Source organism: Paramisgurnus dabryanus, chromosome 3 (genome assembly GCF_030506205.2).
Source record: "Paramisgurnus dabryanus chromosome 3, PD_genome_1.1, whole genome shotgun sequence".
NCBI lineage: Eukaryota > Metazoa > Chordata > Actinopteri > Cypriniformes > Cobitidae > Paramisgurnus > Paramisgurnus dabryanus.
This window is the reverse complement of record NC_133339.1, coordinates 42004742-42026239: the sequence shown is the minus strand read 5'-3', so window position 1 is coordinate 42026239 and position 21498 is coordinate 42004742. Positions and strand designations below refer to the sequence as shown.

At 37.3% G+C, this 21498-nt stretch overlaps 2 protein-coding genes across 4 annotated transcripts; one reads left to right on the top strand and one right to left on the bottom strand.

Annotated features, from left to right (window-relative positions):
* Positions 1–7598: 7598 nt before the first annotated feature.
* On the bottom strand, positions 7599–8701 carry LOC135727133 (4-galactosyl-N-acetylglucosaminide 3-alpha-L-fucosyltransferase 9-like). Its single transcript, XM_065245207.2, has one exon. The coding sequence runs from the start codon at positions 8699–8701 to the stop codon at positions 7655–7657; it is 1047 nt and encodes a 348-aa protein (XP_065101279.2). The 3' UTR covers positions 7599–7654.
* Positions 8702–15251: 6550 nt separating this feature from the next.
* Positions 15252–21267, top strand: LOC135744894 (ketosamine-3-kinase-like). Of its 3 annotated transcripts, none has more exons than XM_065263279.2 (7): positions 15252–15347; positions 15425–15579; positions 16108–16259; positions 16341–16432; positions 16528–16610; positions 16718–16840; positions 20603–21267. In XM_065263279.2, exons 2-7 carry the CDS (start codon positions 15439–15441, stop codon positions 20939–20941), a joined length of 930 nt encoding a protein of 309 aa, XP_065119351.1. In that variant the 5' UTR covers positions 15252–15347; positions 15425–15438; the 3' UTR covers positions 20942–21267. The 3 variants fall into 3 exon arrangements, with proteins under 3 accessions (XP_065119351.1, XP_065119353.1, XP_065119354.1); XM_065263281.1 differs by having other exon boundaries at positions 15259–15347; positions 15439–15579; XM_065263282.1 differs by having other exon boundaries at positions 15275–15351; positions 15439–15579.
* The last annotated feature ends 231 nt before the right edge of the window (positions 21268–21498 follow it).

Sequence of the window (21498 nt, the reverse complement as noted above, 5' to 3'; positions counted from 1 at the left end):
TCCTGAGTGGTGTGTCTCCCTTCAAGCCGCTGTGTACACTCTGTCCGTGGATTCTCCAAGCGCCTGTCTCCATCTTGCGCTGTCCAGCCGCAGTGCGCTCCGGCGCGTAATTCTGCGCAAGACTCGGACTGCCGCTGTGCGCTGTCCAGCACGGACTCTGCTGAAGACTCTGACCGCCTCTCTCTCTCTCTGCCCGTTGCAGGATTTCTCTCTACCACCTGTCTCGTGTGCCAGCAGCTGGGTTGACTACGACTCTCCCTGCGTGAGGTGATCGGCCTTACACACTCTCTCCCACCGTTCGTTGTCTGGCCGGAGCCCGAACGTGTGTGGTTCTTCGCCCCAGTGCCTGTGTGTGCTCCCCGCTCCCAGCCGTCTGCCTTGGTGTGGCTTTTAGCCCAGACGTGCAATTGTTGGTTTTGCTGTCATTATTATTTAAATAAACATTTCTGTTACCTGCACTGGGATCTTCTGTTTTCATTCCTGACAGCATGTACATTTTAATAATATGTCATAGGTGAACGAACATACAGGATCACGACAATGAAAACATGGCGGATGCAGTATGTCCTAAATGTATTGATACTGCATCCACACATACAGTAACAGAATTTCCTGTCCTGATGGTCAATAACTGTAGATACTTCATCTAATTCAGTATCCATGAAATAACCCCTTGGCAGCTTCCCCTGTCGCCCATGCCAACATCCGTCACTGATCTTGTCTTTCAACACGAAATAACAACTAGAAGAAATTCCAAATTTGCAGGTCGCACATGCACGAGTACTCTTAAAAATGCTTGCGCTGTCTTAAAAACTCCATTTGGTCGCAGCTCTTGATGCCCCCATTGCCTGGTGCCCCAGGGCACTTGTCCAATCCCGTCTATGGATATACGGCCCTGACTGCATCCACCATGTTTTCATTGGCATGTGACCCATATGTCCTTTGGCCTATGACATCACAACAACTGTGCCCATTATTTAAAGCAATACTAAAGAGTTTTTGCTCTTTGCTCCCCCTACAGGTTGGAAGCGGAATTTACCACTGTCGTAAATAATTCTCCGCCTCCTCCGAAATGAAACACTTCCTTTTCCTTGCATGCTCCGCCATGATGACAATTGAAAAGCTGCATGAACGCTATATGGTATAATTTACCTGCCGAGTATGCTCAACCCACAACCTGCAGGATGCTCCACTGCCGTAAAGCAAGTTTTTTGTAGTTTTCACTCGGACTACAGGACCGCGGCCCGACGGTTGGAAACTTCTTTAGTGCGGTTTTGGCTGATAGAGGGCTGCAAAGCGAATGTGAAAGTGCCGTTCACCCTGTTTCGAATGGATGAACGACTGAAACTTTTTTGGAAACGTTATTTTAAGGTAAAAAACTCTTTGGTGTTGTGATATTGTGGACAGCGTACAACTCACTGAGGGCGGAACTATGGTAATGCAGGATTGTAAGTGGGCGGGGCTTTATCAGTGTGACCTCACATTGAAAACAGAATCAGACGACATGTCTAATGACACTGCTTTGGTTTATGAGGATAAGGTGAGCAGGTGGATTTTTTCATTGTAGGATGGTTGTGTTCAAACACTGCCAACACACATTCATGTCCTGGTAAAAGTAGATTTTGCATAATAGGTGCCCTTTAAGTATGTGTTTGAGATATATATATTGTATTTTTTTTATTCACTTTTTTAAATTGGTGGCTTTTTCAGCTCGTGTGGCCTCATAGTGAAGTGTCCATGTGAAGGCACTCTTTAAAATCTAGCCAAACAGAGCAGGTCATCCGCATACTTCATACTGTTTCTGGAATACTACGGAATCGGACATACAGTACTTTCCAGCTTTCCAGCATACTGATTTTGTCCTACTATAGACTATGAAAGTAGGCAATTTCCGACACAGCGATATAGACCCTCATTGAAAATAGAAGACATCTGGGCTTCGGTGTAAATCATCTTCAGTCAGTTAAATCAAAGTCAGGCAGGCTCAGCTAATTAATGAAATGCACAACCTGCTATTATATTTATACTTTTATTATATATTCTTATTGTACTGTATATTTTATTATATATTTATACTACTAGGCCCTAATTTTTGTGTTTCAGGGCTCTTCATACCCACGGTTCCATCCACATAAACAGCAGCATTGCATTTTGAATCTAACTAGTCGTCTTCAAACTCATTTTCTTTCATGTACGGGGCCTAATTAGAAATTATGAAGCATGCACTGCTGAATAAAAAGCATAAAAGCTGCACGTTTGCTTGTCATATACCAGCGAATAGCTACAGAGTGTCAATGTTATTGCTCAAGTTGTACATTGAAGTGTAATAAACAGAAGTTATTCCCTCGTGTTCAAAAACACATTTTGTTCAATTCAGTGCAGGTCTTGCCGGTGCTATAAGAGGATGTGGCCACAGCATCACCTAGCGGTTACTTAAATTATAACAGCACAATGCTTTAATTATATATATATATATAAAAAAACAAATAACAAATGGTGGATTTTGTTACAGGTACAGTTTGTCCTTGAGTATCTTCATGACAGCAGCTAACATTTCAATAAAGACAGCATATAAACACATCACACTTTATTTAGTGTGATTCATATTGTGAACTTCTGAATACCCCCTTACAAAAGTGTACTGTGAATCACAGTCTGTTATGCAGAGTTTGTATTAATTAGATTGTAATACTGAAGTACTTTGATGTGTAAAGCAGCATTGCTGGCTTTTCTGAAAAGTGATAGCATGGTCATCATTTTTTACCAAACTGTGGATTGCACTATAGGGGAAATTGTCCGGAGGCTGTGCTTTCTCTAGAGACTTCAAATGAAGGTCTTAGTTAAGTATTTGTCTAAGATGTCACTCATATTCCTTAGGATAAATAAAGAACAGACAATGGAAAAGATTTAATTTTTATCAATATGTAACAACTTAACTCTTGTAATTACTCTTGTAATTTAAAACCTCTGTGTTGTTGTTATAAATCCTAATTATTTTTACTTAGTCTGTGAAAACCCAGCTAATATTGACTGAGTAAGATCATGTCAAAGATTGAAATCAATGTTTAGGAAGCAAACTGCCTTCAAATGTCATTATTAGATTATGAAACTGTCATGAGTGTGGAGGACAGAATCCAAGTGCAGACAGCTCTCAACCAAAAAGACTTTAATTATATAACAGAAACACCCTCAAGGGGGTAGACAAGGCAAGAATATAAATGATTACGTAAAACAAGGCAAAACAAGACAGGACCCATGACCGGGTTAAACGTGACAATTACACAGAATGATCCGACACAGGGAGGGGAAGAACAAAACTAGGGAACACGGACACACAGGTGACAGGTGTAAACCAATAATGAATAATTAACACAGAAACGAGAGGGTGGGGTCAAGAATTAAGACAGGAGAGCACGAGGTACACAAAACATAAACAGGCCACGTGACTCTCCACACAATACAAGACAACAGTGAGAGCTGCTAAATGACCCAGTCATATGAAACACATAAAAAGACATACAAGGCTGACAGGATCATGAGCCTTAATTTTACAAGACACAATTTACAACCTTACATAAAGTGGCTATTTTCACCTTTCAATCAACACTGTAAAAACATTCTGTAGAAATTACAGTATTACTGGGTATTAGTGGCAACTAGCTGCCAGTAACTTACTGTAGATTTTACATTTATGTCTTGCTGGCAACAGTTTGTTCAAAGTTAAATGAACATGAAACATTATGGGCCCTATCTTGCACCCAGCGCAATTGACTTTGTCAGTGACGCATGTATCATTCGTATTTTGCACCGGCGTACAGCGGGTTTTTCCCTCCACAGACGCACGTCGGCAAACTAGGGAATGAACTTGCGCTCCCTGGGCGTGCTCCGGCGCAAACCATCCCTGATGCTATTTTGCAGTTTCAAAAAACAATTGCGCCACTGACCAAAAAAAAAAACTAGTCTAAAGTCAGTGGCGCGTTGCGCGTGGTTCATTATGCTATTTTAAGGGCGCATGCTTGACCATAATGTATAGCGTGCACAACGCGCACACACTTTACTTTTCTAATCTACACAGATGCAACAGTTATTTTTGCAAATCATAAATTGTTACAATAAAAAATATTAACACATGAGATAAGGGGAATCATAGTGGTGAGCATTGTGGTGATAGTTTTTATTTATTGTGTGGCTGCGTTAAAAAATTCTCATGCAAATAACGATTAAAATATTTTCATAAGAAACCTTAATGTATATGAACTTGATTTGTAAGTGTACTTTGGGGTTGGACCTTGCTTGCGTTTCTTGGGTCCGAATTCAAAGCCCCCAAACCCTTTTAGCGGTGAGGGTGGACGCAGCAATGTCCTCTGCTATCCGTCATAATAATAGCAACCCGCCATGGAACTTGCACCCTTGCGTTTAAAGGGAATGTTGGATAGCGTTCTGATTGGTTTATTTGGCGTTAGGCCCAAACCACACCTATGAATAATGAACCTACTTCAGACCAACCCCTTATTGTTTTGCGCCTGGTGCAAGAGTTATTTCTCCCGCCGGGAAAATAGCAACAGCGCCCAAGACCTGCCCACAAAGTCACTTGCGCTTCACACTTGCGTTTCAGATCGTTAAAATAGGGCTCTTTCAGTCTTTATCTTCTACAGTAAGTTACTGGCAACCAGCTGCATAATTACAGCAAATTTTTGTCATAGTGTACACTCTTGTCAAACTGTATTATCTACAACTGTCATCTAACCAAAATCACACACACACACACACACACACACACACACACACACACACACACACACACACACACACACACACACACACACACGCACGCATTCTGGTTTATATGTTTTGTGGGGACATTCCATAGACGTAATGCATTTTATACTGTACAAACTGTATATTCTATTCCCCTTACCTACCCCATTCCCTAACCCCAACCATCACAGAAAACTTTCAGATACTTCACATTTTCAAGAAACATCATTCTGTTTGATTTATAAGCTTGTTTCCTCATGCGGACATCAAAATGTCCCCACAAGGTCACAAAAACACTGGTATTCCTATCTTTGTGGGGACAATTGGTCCCCACAATGTGATAATTACCAGGTACACACACACACACACACACACACCAATGCAAAAAATATTTATCCAACCCCATTTAAAACAGTCTGTGGGTGGACATTCATCGTACTGCATTGGTTTTCATTTCTTTCATTGACCTTATTGTATATGAGAGGTTGTAGTGAGCTCACATTTTCTGCTACAATGAAGACTTAGGTATTGAATTAAACGGGTAAATATCAGGCATGCATTGCTACCACTCTAAATGTGCTAATATACAAGAAAGGGGGCTAAATAATTGACCAAATGTTAGTTTAACCAAAAAATCATAGCTTGCACTTCCTGTCTGTCTTCCATCAGAGTGCAGTTTTTCCTTGTCTTTCATATTTGTGTTTATTATTGTGGAATTGGCAAAGACCTGGTGGTTGTTTTTGAAAGCTTTACAGACAAAATTAATATAGGGCCTCGCCATTTTCATTATTTCACAGCCTTATTATACATCAAAGTTTAATATGACATTGACAAAATATTAAATAGCCTTGTCTGATAGTCTGACAGTATTGTGTCATGTATCAGGACATCCTTGTGTCTGTTGCACACGGCTAGGGGCGAACGGCCGGATGATGGGCCTATTTGGGAGAAAGTCCAGGGCTGTTTTTTAGCCCCAGTCCGTCCCTGCAATGTGGTATATATAGCAATGCTAACATCGCGGGCACGCACACTGAATTTCTGGGTCGAACTTCTGGGTTTCATCCAGCTTTTACTTAAGATGCGTGTCAAGCAGTATCCACTTTTTGCCGAATGGTTGTAGTATTTTTTTACTTAATACTACAATAAATACGTGAAGAAAAACCACCAGAGGCGTTTGATATTTTGAGCTTTCAGTCCTGAGGTGTTTTTATTTTACAGCAACTGTTTAAAAATGTGTCACTTTCAACCGGTCGGTGTGCTTCCGCTAGACTCGGGGCACAACTAAATGGTAGGGTTGACAGTATATATATCTTTTATCTTGGTACTGACAAAATTTCATCGAAACCGAGGAAGGAGAAGGTATTCAAATGAACCGCGGAAACTTGGTAGTCACGTTTGTTGTGTAGATTAGTGAACGTCCTGTCAGAACATCAGAACTGCAGGCATCGTTCTAAAAACCATGGGTCTGAGTCTGAATATGACAAAATAATTCCAACTAAATGGCCCATTCCAACTAAAAAAGAAAATGGTTTTCATTTGAAAGAACTAACAAAATTCTACCATCTGTTAAAATTTCATGCAAATATCTGATGAAATGAGAAAGTTACAGCAAAAACATGTGAATAAGCAGCATTTTCGTTCACACCTTCCATTGACATCCATATATAACCTTTTCTACTGATTTCTAATATTACAAATGTCATAACTTTCTCAATCCTCAACACATTTTTACAATCCGGGTATCTTTGTAAAGAGGAATGTCTGATCTGTCTAGTCATGTGATAAATTTTGAGCTTTGAGGTTTTTGAAAATGTTGTCATCATATCTAGTATGTCATAAAAAATATGTAAAGAAGAAAGGTAATTTTACATTCCCAGATAGCATGCAAACCATTGAAACAATGTTAAAAACAGTTGATTTGTCAAGGTTAACTGCATTGAATCAATATCAGGTTTGCACCCTCCGTTAATATTGAAAAATATTGAAATTTCAACAAATCATCATTATTGTGATCAGTGTTTGCTTTAGTTGGGTCATTGACTCTTGACATTCACTAAGTTAATTATTTATTTTCTTTTTTGGTGTTTGTATATGTTTATGTAGAAACGCATGTGCATTGGAAAAGAAAGATACGTTTCAAAGTTAAGTTGATACCCAGCATGCATTGCAGCATGAAGCTTTCTTTTGTTGATCGTCACCATTGATGAGATTCATAGATCGATTCAGTAGTTTAACTTTTCAAATGTGTTTTTATAATCCTCAAAATAACAGATCTGACAATGTCTCCAACTAGTACTGTAATGTCCAGTTCTTACACATCTTTAACTGTATTTTACTAATATTATTTAGGTATATCTACAATAATTAAACTGCCTGATAACATTAGATCTTTGATTACTTTGCAATAGCAGATGTATTTTAAAACACTGCTTCAACAGGCAAAGAAAACTTAAGATTAAAACACAAGAGTAAAGGGCCCAACTAAAGCAATCACTGATCACGGTAATGGTGATTTGTAGAAATTTCAATATTTTTTCAATAGTAATGGAGGGTGCAAACCTGATATTGATTCAATGGTATTAACATTGAAAAAACAACGATTTTTAACATTGTTTCAATGGTTGCATGCTATCTGGGTTATTAAATCAAAAGTAAATTATTAAAGAAGTAAGCCTTAAAAAGTATTTACAAATATTATATAATATTGTTTTAAAAAATTTAAGTAGATATCACATATTTTACAGTGTTAATTTACTTAACATTGTTAATTTACCTAATTTCCATATGTGTTGAAATTTGCTTGAAAAATATTAGTGGAAAAACAGTAAATACAGTAGGTTTTTAAAAAGTTGCTTAAATAATCTTACTTACAACATTGATCAAACTGATGAGTCAATTATGAGTCTATTTGATTTAAGTTCTGATGCACATGTCTTACATGATCTTTTGACCTAAACCATGGCTCATCTAGTTCTCCATTCATACCCCAGTACCACTGATAAAGATTGGTGAGCACTTGGTACTCTTTGTGTCGTCTGATGAAATCACAGCTGTAGCAAGCATGCTTCGCAGGAAAAGAGCTGATCTTCACTTCAAAATGTCGCCTCCAGTTGAAGTACCGCCTGTACAGCGTCTCATGCCTGCTTAAAAGAAGCAGATACTTCGCCAGAGCTCTCACAGAAGGAAAGTCATTAACGTGGATAAATGCATCACGGGGGACGAAACGCTCGTAGTTTTGTCTAGATGGGCCTAGTACCACAGGCACTGTACCGAGCTGTAAAGCGTTGTAGAGTTTTTCGGTAATGTAGTCATTGTGCTCCGAGTTCTCGAACGAAAGATAAAATTTACAGCTGGATAGGATTTCCTGATAACTCTCCTCAGAAACAGGTTGGTCGAAAGCGGCACCAAAGGTGTGGATTTCCACGTACCTCTGGAGCTCCTGGTATATGTGTGCCCTCTTGTGGTAAAACTGAAAGTTACTGACAATCCAACAGATCATTTTGTCCTTCATGGGTGGAATGAAATTATTCAATTCCTGATGGGTTGGAACGACCCACCCATACGGCACTGTGATATCTGCATCCTGTCTGTAGCTGAGCGAAACATTAAATAGGTTATCCAGATGAGGGATCGGTTGCGTGTTTGATGGCGATTCCAAATTCATCCAAATCCATTTCTGGTGCGGAGGACGAGGGGATGTGGGCAAATTGGAGGGGTACCAAATAATGTCTCTGTGATGTACAAGGACGGCATCTGCTTTGTCGTACAGATCACGATCCGCCGTGAGGCGACAGCTCTCTATGTTGAACTGTGACTTGCAGGCCTCCAGGTCAAACGATTTATTGAAAGGCCAGAGCCAGATGAGAATCAGAACCTCTTTTTTCTCCGATCTGATTGGTCCAATGCTGCGAACAAAACAATTGAAGGACGAGCTGTCGTACATAAACAGGCATGAGATCATAAACAGACACATTAGCAGTAAGACACCACGCGGAGGGGGACGGGCAAAGCTGCCAACTCTGCTTGACATCATTTCATCTGCTAATAAAAACAAAGGTATACAGTTGTAGATTTTGATTATGGAAGCAGATATCATTTACTCACACTCATCATGTTGTTCCAAACTTGTATGACTTTGTTTACTCTGTGGAGCACAAAAGATGTTTTAAGAATATTGCAACCTTTTTGTGAGCAAGAGCTACAACAATGGATAAAACAATAGTTAGGGCTACTTTGATATTGTCACGCAAAACGTTTTGGTTTTATTTGTTGATTTTATTCTATTTTACTTGTGGATATGTTTATAATGTTAACATACATCAAACAAACCAAGCTAATATAAAAATATGACATAAATAAATATTTAAACTTAGGCTATTAAATTAATGTGCTTTGGCAGGCAACTCAAAGACTTTGTACGGCAACCTGGTGACCCTGGTGTCCTGCACTCTGAATGATGAAAGTGATGCCAAGAACCAAAAATAATAAAAACAAAGCTTTACTGTATGTGTATACCTACATTACAGTATACATGGAGAGGATTTTACCTAATAGAAGAGGCGGAGATAGAGACAATAAACTGTTGCAAAGGGAAGCCTTTTGGATTTTTAAACTTAAATCTTTATTTCCTGACGGTATGAATGAAGAATTTGAACTTTCTTGTATTCTATGATTTCTTTTTTCGAAACATTATTTTTTATGTTTGTTTCATAAATTTTATGTTATGTTAGGCCTAGTCCACACAGTCCTCCAAAAATATCCCATCCACACATGCTCGGCTTAAAAGAAATCTCTGTCCACATGAAATGTAAAAACACCCTATCAAGCACTGTCAAGAGCATGCCACACCAGCAGGCGGTGATATAACCCAAATCGTAAAGCCATTCAGAAGCCTTACAAAAAGTTATTACCGGTTCAGTCCATAAACTGTAATAAAAAGATGGACGACAGCTGTTCGCTCTCTTCCAGATTTGGCGCTGACATCTTGGGTCTTGAGTCTGTGCAGTAGCGATTTCGGGACCAGTCCTGCGCAGTAGTGAGCAGGATGTTAAGCCGCGAAATTAAGACCCCTCGCTCTCGCAGAATGCGCATATCACACGATATCACAGCTGTCAATCATGATGTGACACCACAGTTTTTATATCATTAAATAACTAACTAAACACAAACCTATTTTAAAAACAAACATTTGAATTTACATCAGCGTGATAAAAAAATACAGTAAATGGCAGAAACCAGCTTCGGCAAAAAGATAATTGAAGTGTAATTAAATTTTATAGTTGGTCTCAAGTCCCATTGAATAACATGGGGAGGCGGGCTTTATGACCTATACTGAGACCAGTCACTGGGGGGGCGATCTAGACGTTTTGGCTTCACTTTTCAGGGCTTGTGCAGCACGCTTGGTTCAGTCGCAAAGGCAAAACCCCCCGGTTTTACTGTCTACACGACAACACTGCAAACAGCGTTTCAAAAAATCCTCACCCTGGCAGGGTTTTTTAAAAATATTCGGGTTCAGTGCCCTGAAAGACTGCGTTTTTGTGTGGACGAACGGCCGAACCGCATAAAAAAGTCACGGATATAAAAATACCCGCATTCGTGTGGGCTAGTGATGGTCGCTTTCGAACCACTGCTTCTGAGGCTTCTGAAAAGGCTTCTGAAACCTTTATGAATGTTTTGTTTCGAATTTTGTTTGGAGCTTGTTTCAAATAGGCCAAGTCATGTGATTTTAGCAAACGAGGCTTCATTACCTCATAACTGTTTCAAAACGTTTCGAAAATCCGATGATGTACCACTAGGGGGAGTTGATCACAAATGACCAGTGTCTAATATGGTAAGGAAAACTCGGGTCAGTTTTATTTTGCAAGTTCATAAAACATTCATCCTTCTGATGGCATTTTGTCTACTTTTTGTTTATAAACAGATTTAATGACAAAAATGTGCATAATTAAAAGGGGAGTTTGTTTCAATGATCTGTTTGCCCTAAATAAAACTAAAAACACACAATACACTTTTAATTATGTCTCAATTAAGTTAAATAATTTTTTAAAACATATTTTAATCTAAATCTTGCTATTATTTTGTTAAAAAAGTGTAAAATGTTTGGACACATCTGCTTTTACAGTATTTTGACCAGCAGGTGTCGCCAGCATGTTTGATGTTTCGAACGCTTCGAAAAACTGAATCAATTTTCGAAGCAATTGATTCGATTGATTCGAAGCTTCGAAAAGCTTTGTTTCTCCCATCACTACTGTGGACTAGGCCTAAGATTCTCTTTAAGGCAGGGGTGGGAATTCCTGGTCCTGGAGGGCCCAGGTCCTGCAAAGTTTAGCTCCAACCCTAATCAAACACTCCTGAAAATCGCAACCAAATGCTTCAATATGACTTTAAAATGACATTCAAGTGTGTTTGATTAGGGTTGGAGCTAAACTATGCAGTACAGTGACCCTCCAGGAATGCCCACTCCTGCTTTACGGGATACTTGATATTATTGGTGCTAATTAGGGATGCACCAATACAACTTTTTTGGAGTACGAGTACGAGTACTTGCATTTCAGTACTTGCCGATACCGAGTACTTAATAAAAAAACATGATTTAAATTTACAGGTAACAGCTTTAGTCATATAATTTAACAAAAAAACAAAGGACTAGTTTTCCAGATTGTTGTAAACTCTGCCTCTTTGGACAACACAAGAGGCATTAACCCCTTACACGCCGTTCAAACATAGACATTTCTCAGACCGTGGTATCAATTCCAGGTATCGGGGGACTTTTAATGAGTATGAGTACTTTAGAAAATGTGGTATCGAGGCCGATACCCGATACCAGTATCGGTATTGGTGCATCCCTAGTGCTAATTGATAATTTCGACAATTGGACTCAGCTGATAGATTCCAATTGCTTGTGTTTCTAGAAAGAGGGTGTTTGTTTGTTGCATATTGAACACTGAGGATAGCAATCTGCTGAAACGTTTGCTCACGTTCCCTGGTTTTTAACTCAGACTTTGCACTTTATTGCACTATGCATTTCATTTAATAAATTTTGTACTTTTCTAGACCTCAGTCTTTTGGATTCAGTGTGCGGCCAGCCATCTGTTTTGTTAAAGAAATTATACAGAAATCTTCACGGTATAAAATATTTTTACGATAAATTTTTTACGCTTTATGTAAAATCATAATAATGCTACGATTGTATGTTGCAAATACATCTACATTGTATGCTTCAGCATCTTTTTAAACATACAAAAAAGTATTAACAGCGAGACTGTAGCTGCATTAACTCATAGCCAAACAATGATATGTAAAAAGGCAGAAACATAATTCTGTTTACTGTCTTTGGGACAGCCTTCACTTCGAGAGAGTGCCAGTTATGTCTTAAAATGCTGTAGCTCACAATAGATTTTGGAAAGTTCCAGAATTTATAAGGTGCAAAGGGCACCCTTTTACTTAACTATTTACAAAAGTTTCTTTAAGATGTTACGAGTCAGCACACAGGTAACAAAAGAGGTTACTCTTTAAACCCAATGTGTGTTTAACTATGTTTCAAGTAGTTCAGTCATAGAAAATACAGTACATATTTAACAGTGATCGTTCACAATTAAACAATAAAATATTTTATGGAGAATTGTATTGTTAAATCAAATGTGTTTAAATACTAGCAGTGTGGGATAATACACATTTTTAGTCACTAGTTACAGTAAAACACATTTACTTAGAGTTTTAATATAAGAACAATTAATGGTTTGTGGTTGCTGATGTGATTATTCTCAAATATTTATTTTTTTATATTTCAGATTCCTGTTTCCTGTGAAAGTATACAGCTTTAATTGAACTTTAATAATATAATTGCATATTATGATGGTGATAATGTCTGGTTTTATTGCTACCATTATGATAATTGAATGTTTTGTTCTGAACGCATATTAGCATGTTGAATTGGAAAGGTCTAAATGATGTACATTTTCTAGAACCACTGGAGTTGTTCAGCTCGTTTAAGATTTTTAATTTTTTACATTTTTAAGGCGAGTCTTGTGTTTTTATTTTACGCTTTTTAATCACTCAATCACAATTACCACACATTACAAAGTAAACACGTGCTGTTGTTGCTGTATATCCACTTAAAATACTTATTTTCATCGGTATAATCTAATGTAGATTTTACTAAATGGAGTACATTAACTGTGAAACATCCTAGTCAGCAATTTTGCATTTTATTTCTGAGACAGAATGTGTCTAAACATAGGCCGAAATTAAATAAATGAAACAAACAGCTTGACTTTGCTTACATGATAAAATCTCACAAGTAATTCTGTCAAAAACTATACAGCCAAATAAAATTTTATTTAGGCCATAAGTGGTTGGTCGGACTTCATTGGGTTTATTAACCTAAACAGTTGCTGGGATATATTTAAACCTTTTGTGCATGCTTAGATTGAACTTTTAAATACGGTAACACAAGACACATAAAAAAATAAACAAATGAAACAACAAAGCCAACAAAAAAAAACTTACCTAGACGTGTGCCATATGTGCACGTGGACCCAGATCCAATCACATTCATTCTAAACCATAATACTCTTGCCATAAACAATATGTTGTCTTCACACATTTGACACCTCCCTTCTTGAACATTGCCTTCTTCAAGTTTATGGTGTAGTGGCAAACCTGAAGTCTGCTGACAGCTTGAGGTCTTATTTTCTCTTTCTCTCTGTAGGGAACAGTCTGTAATTCTGTTCCTTCAATGATAATGACACAGCAACATTCAACGTTAATGCATAATCACAATCATGATCAAGCGAGGCGTTTGAATGTCTTATGTACTGATTTAAATGGACGGATTCTTAATGAACCAGCAAGGGGTACTTCGACAGGGAAGCAACTGTTAAAGTGGAATTTTATTTTAGCAGTTGAATAATAATATCATTATGCATGCTTTTTAAAATTAAATTATATTCATAATATGGTCAATCATTATTAAATTATGTTTATACATCACCTCGACAATTTTAAATACTTGTAAACTTGGGCCTGCTGAGAAGTTGCAAAATTATCAGTACCATCTTGATCATGTTTTTATGTAGATTTTAAAACCAGCTAAACTAGTTTATATAACTTGACATTATATGACATTATATATGCAATGAGTTATCATTGACCTAACAGCTGCTTAATCACAAACGCCCCCCTTGTGGTTTATACAGAGATGTGTACGACTCTGCTTCCTCAGCCTGAACAGACTTTACTTCATTTACCTTTTGAGTACCATTAATTTTTTTCCTGTCACCATTGGCACTGTGAGGTTTGTAGGGCACTGCTTTTTGTATGAAAAGACGACATAAACATGTGCTGTAAAAAATACTATTTGCACAATTTAATTGATTTTATTCAGCATCTTTTATCCTAATTTCATCACAACATATTTATCCTCTAATAAAGCAGCCTGGCTTTCTTTCGAGAATACTGTTCAACATGCACCACAGAGTTGCAGGATAGCATAATAAAAACATATTGTCACATAATTATGATAATGTTTCATGATAAACTATCTTTGTATTTGGTAATGTACCATTTTCGCTTTATTAAAACAATTAGGTTACTGGGTTGGATTATGGCCTACTGTCCTGAGCTATCTGCAGGACCTTTATAGGACTATAGCCCAGTTGAAGGGGTAATAAATGTAGTAATTTTATATTATTTATACCCTTTATTCAGCCAGGAAAAGCCTCTCTGAGATTAAAATGTATTTTTACAGGAGTGTCCTGAGTCTGACCCTAGAAATGGAGCTAAAAAGATAATGTGGGGGTGAGTTAAAACATGAACTGTAATGTTTAAGATGTTATGATTTCTGTTATGTATAGAGAATGAATACCCCACATTTATTTAATTTATATTTTATGTGTTCAATTAGGATGGGTTTGTGTCATATGTTAATATTAGATTTAACGAATAAGCACATGCTCAAATACGCTATTCGTGCTATTTTAAGGACCTAACAGCAGATGGCGCCAGTGAACAAAAAATGTGTGAGAGATGCCAACGAAGAGAGATGCACTTGATTTCTTCAAACCAGTACAAATAAAACAAACACTGAGTATACTGTACACTTTTAAAAGCATTTTAAGTGCATTCAGAGTAACGTGCATTTGCACATGAATTTTATCATTGGCAAATATAAACTACTCGTTAGTAACTTAATTATTATTATAATTTTATTATATTAGATCATTTTAATTTAATTTCTGAGTAAGTATTAAACTCTTTTTTTTAGCTTCATTAAATATAAAATAATGGACTTGAAAAAATAAAAACTACACAAAACATAAATTCTTAAAAATATAATCGAATACAAAATATTAATAATTATTTTAAATTATAATTAATTAAAAATATTAATTTAAAATAAAACTAAATCTTGAAATGATTTTTTATGTTCTCATTCGAACAACATATTAAAATACTACAACTCATACTTCCACACGCACGAAGTTATTCGGGACTTTTATTTTGACATCTTGTAAAGCGACATTAATCCTGCACACGCCAATGTTGTTATACAACACATGTAGTCGCCCAGAAGCAGTTATTCTTTAACTGTAAGTAAGTTGCAGCAAAATCAGTTGTGTATGACCCGAAAACTTTCATATGACTGTATTTGGTTTTGTTGTGACAGATCTGTATTGACAGATGGAGGCGTTGCTGAAGCGAGAGCTGGGCACGGTGCTGTTAAAAAGCGCTGGACATTCAGCTGGAGGATGCATCAGTGAGGGCCAAAGCTATGACACTGATACTGGACGAGTGTTTGTCAAGATCAATCACAAAGAGGAGGTCTTACATCTTCCTGAATTTCACTCATTAAAGATATTACAAACATGAAAAAGTAAAGTTTAGCGCATACTTGAGTTAAAGTTATTCCTGCTACATTAAAATCTTAAAAAGTCAGAAACATCCCTAAAATACTTTAAAATGTAATCCAAGAAGTTTTAGTATACCACAAAACACATTTTGATGTATTTTATTTAGATTTATGCATTTGGCAAATGCTTTTATCAAAAGTGACCTACATTGCATTTCAGATACATTTTTATCAGTTTGTCTGTTCTCTGGGATCAAACCCTTTGCACTCCTAATGCAATGTTAAATTTAACTGAGGTACAGAAATGTTTGATGTACGGGGTATAAACTCTCTAACCTATTATTCACCTTGGGCCGACCAAAATGTTTTGGCTTCAATTCTTTTGGATGCGTAATAATAATAAAAACTTAAAGTGCAACAGGTTGATTTTGTTTTCACTTTTTATTTTTCACTCTCACCTGCTTTCTCTTTCTCTCTACTACTGTATATTTCTTTCTTAGGCTAGAAGGATGTTTGATGGAGAGATGGCGAGCTTGGAAGCGATCCTGTCAACAAACACAGTCAAAGTACCCAGGCCTGTGAAGGTTGTGGACCTTGAGAGAGGTGGATCTGTTTTCATAATGGATCATTTGGATATGAGGAGCTTAAATAAGTATGGCCCAAAACCATGCGAATCCATTAAAACCTAAAGGAGGTGGATTAATAACATGTGAGTTATTGTTTGCTTTTGTAGATACTCAGCCAAGCTTGGGGATCAGCTGGCTGATCTGCACCTTTACAACAAGAGACAGATAGAGAAAGAAAACAAGGAGCAGCAGACTGTTGGTAACATGTTTGAATGTGGGAATTTAATCAGCTTTAAATGGCCTGATGGCACTTTTCAACTAAAATTTTCAAATTTGGTTTCTGTATCTTTAAAGGAAAAGGATCAGGACAGTCTGAAATTGGTGCAGTAAATAAGTTTGGGTTTCATGTGACCACATGCTGCGGTTATCTCCCTCAGGTGAACATCTACCATCTAACAATCACGTGGAGGGAATTATATTAAGAGATTTTTGAAAGTGTATAATTTATCCAGTAAAATGTCTTTATGTTTCTATCTTTATTTAGGTAAATGACTGGCAGGATGATTGGGTGTCTTTTTACTCTCAGCAACGGCTTCAATGTCAGCTTAGCTTGGTGGAGCAGTCATATGGAGACAGAGAAGCCCGGGAACTATGGACCAAACTCCAAGTAAAGCATACAGCTCAGATTGTTATTATGCATTAATTGGCACAATATCCAAAATTTGAAATATTTTAATGAACACACACATTTATATGGCTGTCAGTAGATCTTGGAGATGGCCAGTATATCACACGTGTAATGAAATAATGTTTGTTAATGTCATATGGTTATTATAGAGCAATACCAAACCTACATGCCTTTGTTTGAGATATATTATTTGTTAAATCTTCATTTATTCACTAATGGGTGGGTGCAGTGAATTACCAAACTCACTGTTCAGATCTTAATAATGGGAGAATGTTCTTTCATGCCCAATTAAAGAGTTAGTTCACCCCATAATTACAATTTTATCAAAAATCATTTCCCCCTGTGTCGTTCTAAACCACCAAGTCCTTTGATTGTCTTCAAAACACATTTTTAGATATTTTATCTATATCACATTTGAGATATTTTAGTCACAAGTCACAGGTTTTCATTAAAAAGATCTAATGCGTTCACACCAGCCGTGGTAGAGGCGTCAAGTGCGAGTGATTTCAATGTGAAGACGCGTTGAAGCACGTCTGGAGTTGTCGCTGCGCCCCTAGTTCATGCAAATGCCGCAAATTGAGGGTTGCCACGGGAAACGTGCGAGATGAAAAATGTGAACTTTAGCAGAAAAACGTGTTGCGTTAACCAATCATGAGCTTGCTCTATTAGTAACGTGATTACAGGAAGCAAGCAGAGTCTTAGAAGCCCCTCCCATGACACAAATTTTCGTGTGAATGTCTCGATGACTAGAATTTCACGTGCGGCTTTCACGTGTAAATGAAGGGAGTAAACTCAAAATGCTCAAGCGGCAAACTAGACGCGGTTGACGTGAATTTGACGCCTCAAAGCGGCTTGTGTGAACCCACAGTAAAAATGTGTTCTGAAGACAATCGAAGGACTTTAGAACGATATGGTTAAGATTTATGATAAATAAATGATTAAAAAAACACTAAATCAGTGTTAAAGTTAATAAGATAATGAAGTGATTGAGTCATTAATGGTGAACACCTGCGGGTCATTCCATGTCAAATCAACAAAATTTTGGAATTGTTCCTGTCTTTAATTTTTTATTTTGTTGACTCTTTTTCTGGAGAAAGTAATACTAAAATGTTGAAGAAAGCCAAAATATTAAATGCAATAGACAAAATGACTAGAGTTAAATTAACACTATCATCATCTCTGTTAGAAAACTAAAATTACAACTTGCTTGCAGAGTTACATGGATGATAAATTTAACTTCTAAAGAACTGCTGAAAATAAATGAATAAAGTTAGTCACCATTCTGCCGATTAGTGTTTCCTTTAGTTGGGTACTTGGGTCTTGAAGTTTATTGTTAGTTATCTTCTGCTCATTATGGCAGTGTGTGTAACACATCTGTTAGAGCAGAGAAGTCAAGCTTTAAACTGCTACTATGTTATTTATTGTGAAAGTATAAGTCTTATTATTCAATAATCTCATACGAAAAAATTGATCACTGAATATAAGTGTATAATTTTACATTCTGCCAACCCTGTGAAGCTCCCATGAAATCCAACAGTCCTGTAAAATCCACACACCCTGAAGAGTTAAATATTGTTTACCCAAATCTAATCTGTGGTGCTAGACAGACACAATGAGACATCAACAATCAGCCTATAAAACACAATCATGGTGACAATCAACAACAAAGCTTCATGCCGCAATGAATGCTGGGTACCAGGATTGTAGAAAACTCATTAATAACTCCTATCATGCATTGCAACATGACAAAATTTAACAACTTTCTTACTGTCACCATAGGTGAGATTTGTATCAGAAATCATGATGTCTCTCTTAAGAAAAAAAAAATACTAAAGCATTACGGCAGTCTTATTCAATACAGTCTTATTTGTATAGCGCAGGGATGGGCAACTTCGGTCCTGCAGGCGTGATTTTTTTTCCCAAACCAGTTCAGATAGGAGTTTTACTTAAACATGAGCTCAGGGGCAGAAAGAAATTTGATTGGTTCACAAAAATGACCAATGAAAGTCCTCAACCGGAGCCTTCAAGGCAGCTTCTGCAGTGAAGCAGTTCGAGCTCACCGTTGGTCAGGTGAGTAGCGCAGATGGTTAGATAGGAATGTGACTGTTTTGAATTCAGCTCGAAATGTTTCGAGCGTTTAAGTTACGTGTTACCACGTTTTCACGTGTCCGTGGCACGACTTTCTTTTCGTGCCAGTTTCACGTAATGTTTACTCAATTGTTTTTCCTATTTTCTTACCATTGTCGTTTGGGATTGGGGTTAGAACAACTTTCTGTTATGTAAAATGACATCCTAACCCAAACCCAACTCTAACCCCAACATCAAGTGAAAGCAGTTTAAATTTCTGACAAATAAATGTATAAACCACTGACATTCTAACCCAAACCCAACTTCATCCTCGCGCGAAAACAGTTTAAAAATGAAAAAAACCCACAAATCTAACCCCAATCCCAAACGACAATGGTTTGAAAAAAGGAAAAAATATTGAGTAACCATTACGTGAAACTAGCACGAAAAAGAAAGTCGTGCCACGGACACGTGAAGACGTGGTAACACGTAATTTAAACGCTCGAAACATTTCGAGCTGAAATCCAAACCAGTCACATTCCTATCTAACCATCTGCGCTACTCACCTGACCAACGGTGAGCTCGAACTGCTTCACTGCAGAAGCTGCCTTGAAGGCTCCGGTTGAGGACTTTCATTGGTCATTTTTGTGAACCAATCAAATTTCTTTCTGCCCCTGAGCTCATGTTTAAGTAAAACTCCTATCTGAACTGGTTTGGGAAAAAAAATCACGCCTGCAGGACACCGGCCCTCCAGGACCGAAGTTGCCCATCCCTGGTATAGCGCTTCTATTTACATGCTTCACTTTCTTCATAATTAATTTGTGATCAAGTGTCTAAATGATTTGGAGAGTAGAATACAACAAAAATAAACAATCTCTACTCATCTACACAACAAACAAGTGATCTTATTTAAACACTGTTGCTATTGCTAAAAGAGGAGAGTTAGATCTGTGAAGGTCAATGGACAAATGCCTAACTAAAGGAAACATTAATCACAATAATGGTGATTTTAAATGAACCCAAAACAAACACAAACTTAAGATTTAATGTGATACATTCTGTGTTACATCACGTAAGAAAGAAGATTTGTCTACTAAATCACGCGTGTGGATGCTGGAATAGTTGAGCACTTGTATTTTGTTCTGACAGCTGTTTAGAAGTTAAACGTATCCATTTAGAAAATAACTCTGCAAGTTATTATTTTATTTTTCAAACAGAGATGATGATAGAGAGGCAACGTGAAAGATTGCAGCTTTTGGAGGCATACACCTAACAGTATTCATCTATTGCATTTAGTAATTTGTATTCATTTATCATTTTAGTATTATTTTCTCCAGAAAATGAGTCATCAAAATAAAAATGTAGAGACAGGAACATTTCCAAAATGTAATTGATTTGACACGGAATGACCAGCAGGTGTTTACCATTAAGTCTTAATCATTACTTCATTATCTCATTAACTTTAACACTGATTCAGAGTTATATTTTTAACACCAGTCTTTTTTAACACCGATCTTGGTGTGGATTATATAAACACCAAATAGTGTTGATTTAACACTGGTAGAGTTAATTTAACACTGGGGATTTTCCTGTGTAGGCAACGACAAATCGTCTATAGGTACAGTATAGCACACAGTTCTTTCAAGTCTCTCATTGTTTGTATGATCTGTTCAGCTGAAGATCCCTGAGTTGTTTACAGACCTTGAAGTTGTCCCAGCTCTTCTGCACGGAGACCTCTGGGGAGGAAATGTGGCTGAATGTTCAGACGGTCCAGTCATCTTTGACCCAGCGTCTTTTTATGGGCATTCAGAGTTTGAACTGGCTATTGCTGGCATATTTGGCGGCTTTGGGAGCTCTTTTTACAATGCTTACCATGAGAAGATCCCAAAGACAGCTGGGTTTGCAAAGAGGCAGCAACTGTACCAACTTTTCCACTACCTGAACCACTGGAATCACTTTGGTGCTGGATACAGAGGTTCTTCCTTACGCATCATGAAAGATCTTGCCAAGTAAACAGACTCCATAAATGTTTATGTTAAACTAACCCACAAATCAAACTTAACAGTTTGTGCATGACCATGATACAGTGCTTGCAACAAACATTTCCAGTGTGATGACACAAACAGAGACAAAGATATTTGTATTGATGAAAATATATTTAACAAAGAAAAGTCATTGTACTTTCAAATGGTCATTGTTTAAAATGTAACATTCCTAATTGTGAATTGCACTTTAACCTTAAACTGTTAATGCTTTAAAAAGAACTTGTCGTGACTCATGGCACTTTGATTTCAAATCAGATGTGTGCATTATGTGTCAATAAATATTATTCCATAACATTGCTGTTTCAAAGGTGCATGAGTTAAATATGTTTCATGTTGGCATAAGCCGTATGGTCGGACGGTAATTGTTACTCATGAGGATGTCAGTAAAAATATATTTGCATGCCTGCTCCACGATAAAACTCATGCATTCGGATGAAGACAAATTCATGGTGAATGTGTGAGTTTATGATTCATAACACCTGGAAATGCGCTGCACGTGTGGTTATTAAGCATGACCTGGATACT

Excerpts from the sequence above, each read along its gene's own strand:
- LOC135727133 (XM_065245207.2), bottom strand. The coding sequence starts at position 8,701 with ATGTACGACAGCTCGTCCTTCAATTGTTTTGTTCGCAGCATTGGACCA.
- LOC135744894 (XM_065263279.2), top strand. The coding sequence starts at position 15,439 with ATGGAGGCGTTGCTGAAGCGAGAGCTGGGCACGGTGCTGTTAAAAAGC. Across the intron at positions 16,433-16,527 it reads CAAGGAGCAGCAGACTGTTG|GAAAAGGATCAGGACAGTCT; the intron begins GTAACATGTTTG and ends GTATCTTTAAAG. Across the intron at positions 16,841-20,602 it reads AACTATGGACCAAACTCCAA|CTGAAGATCCCTGAGTTGTT; the intron begins GTAAAGCATACA and ends TGATCTGTTCAG.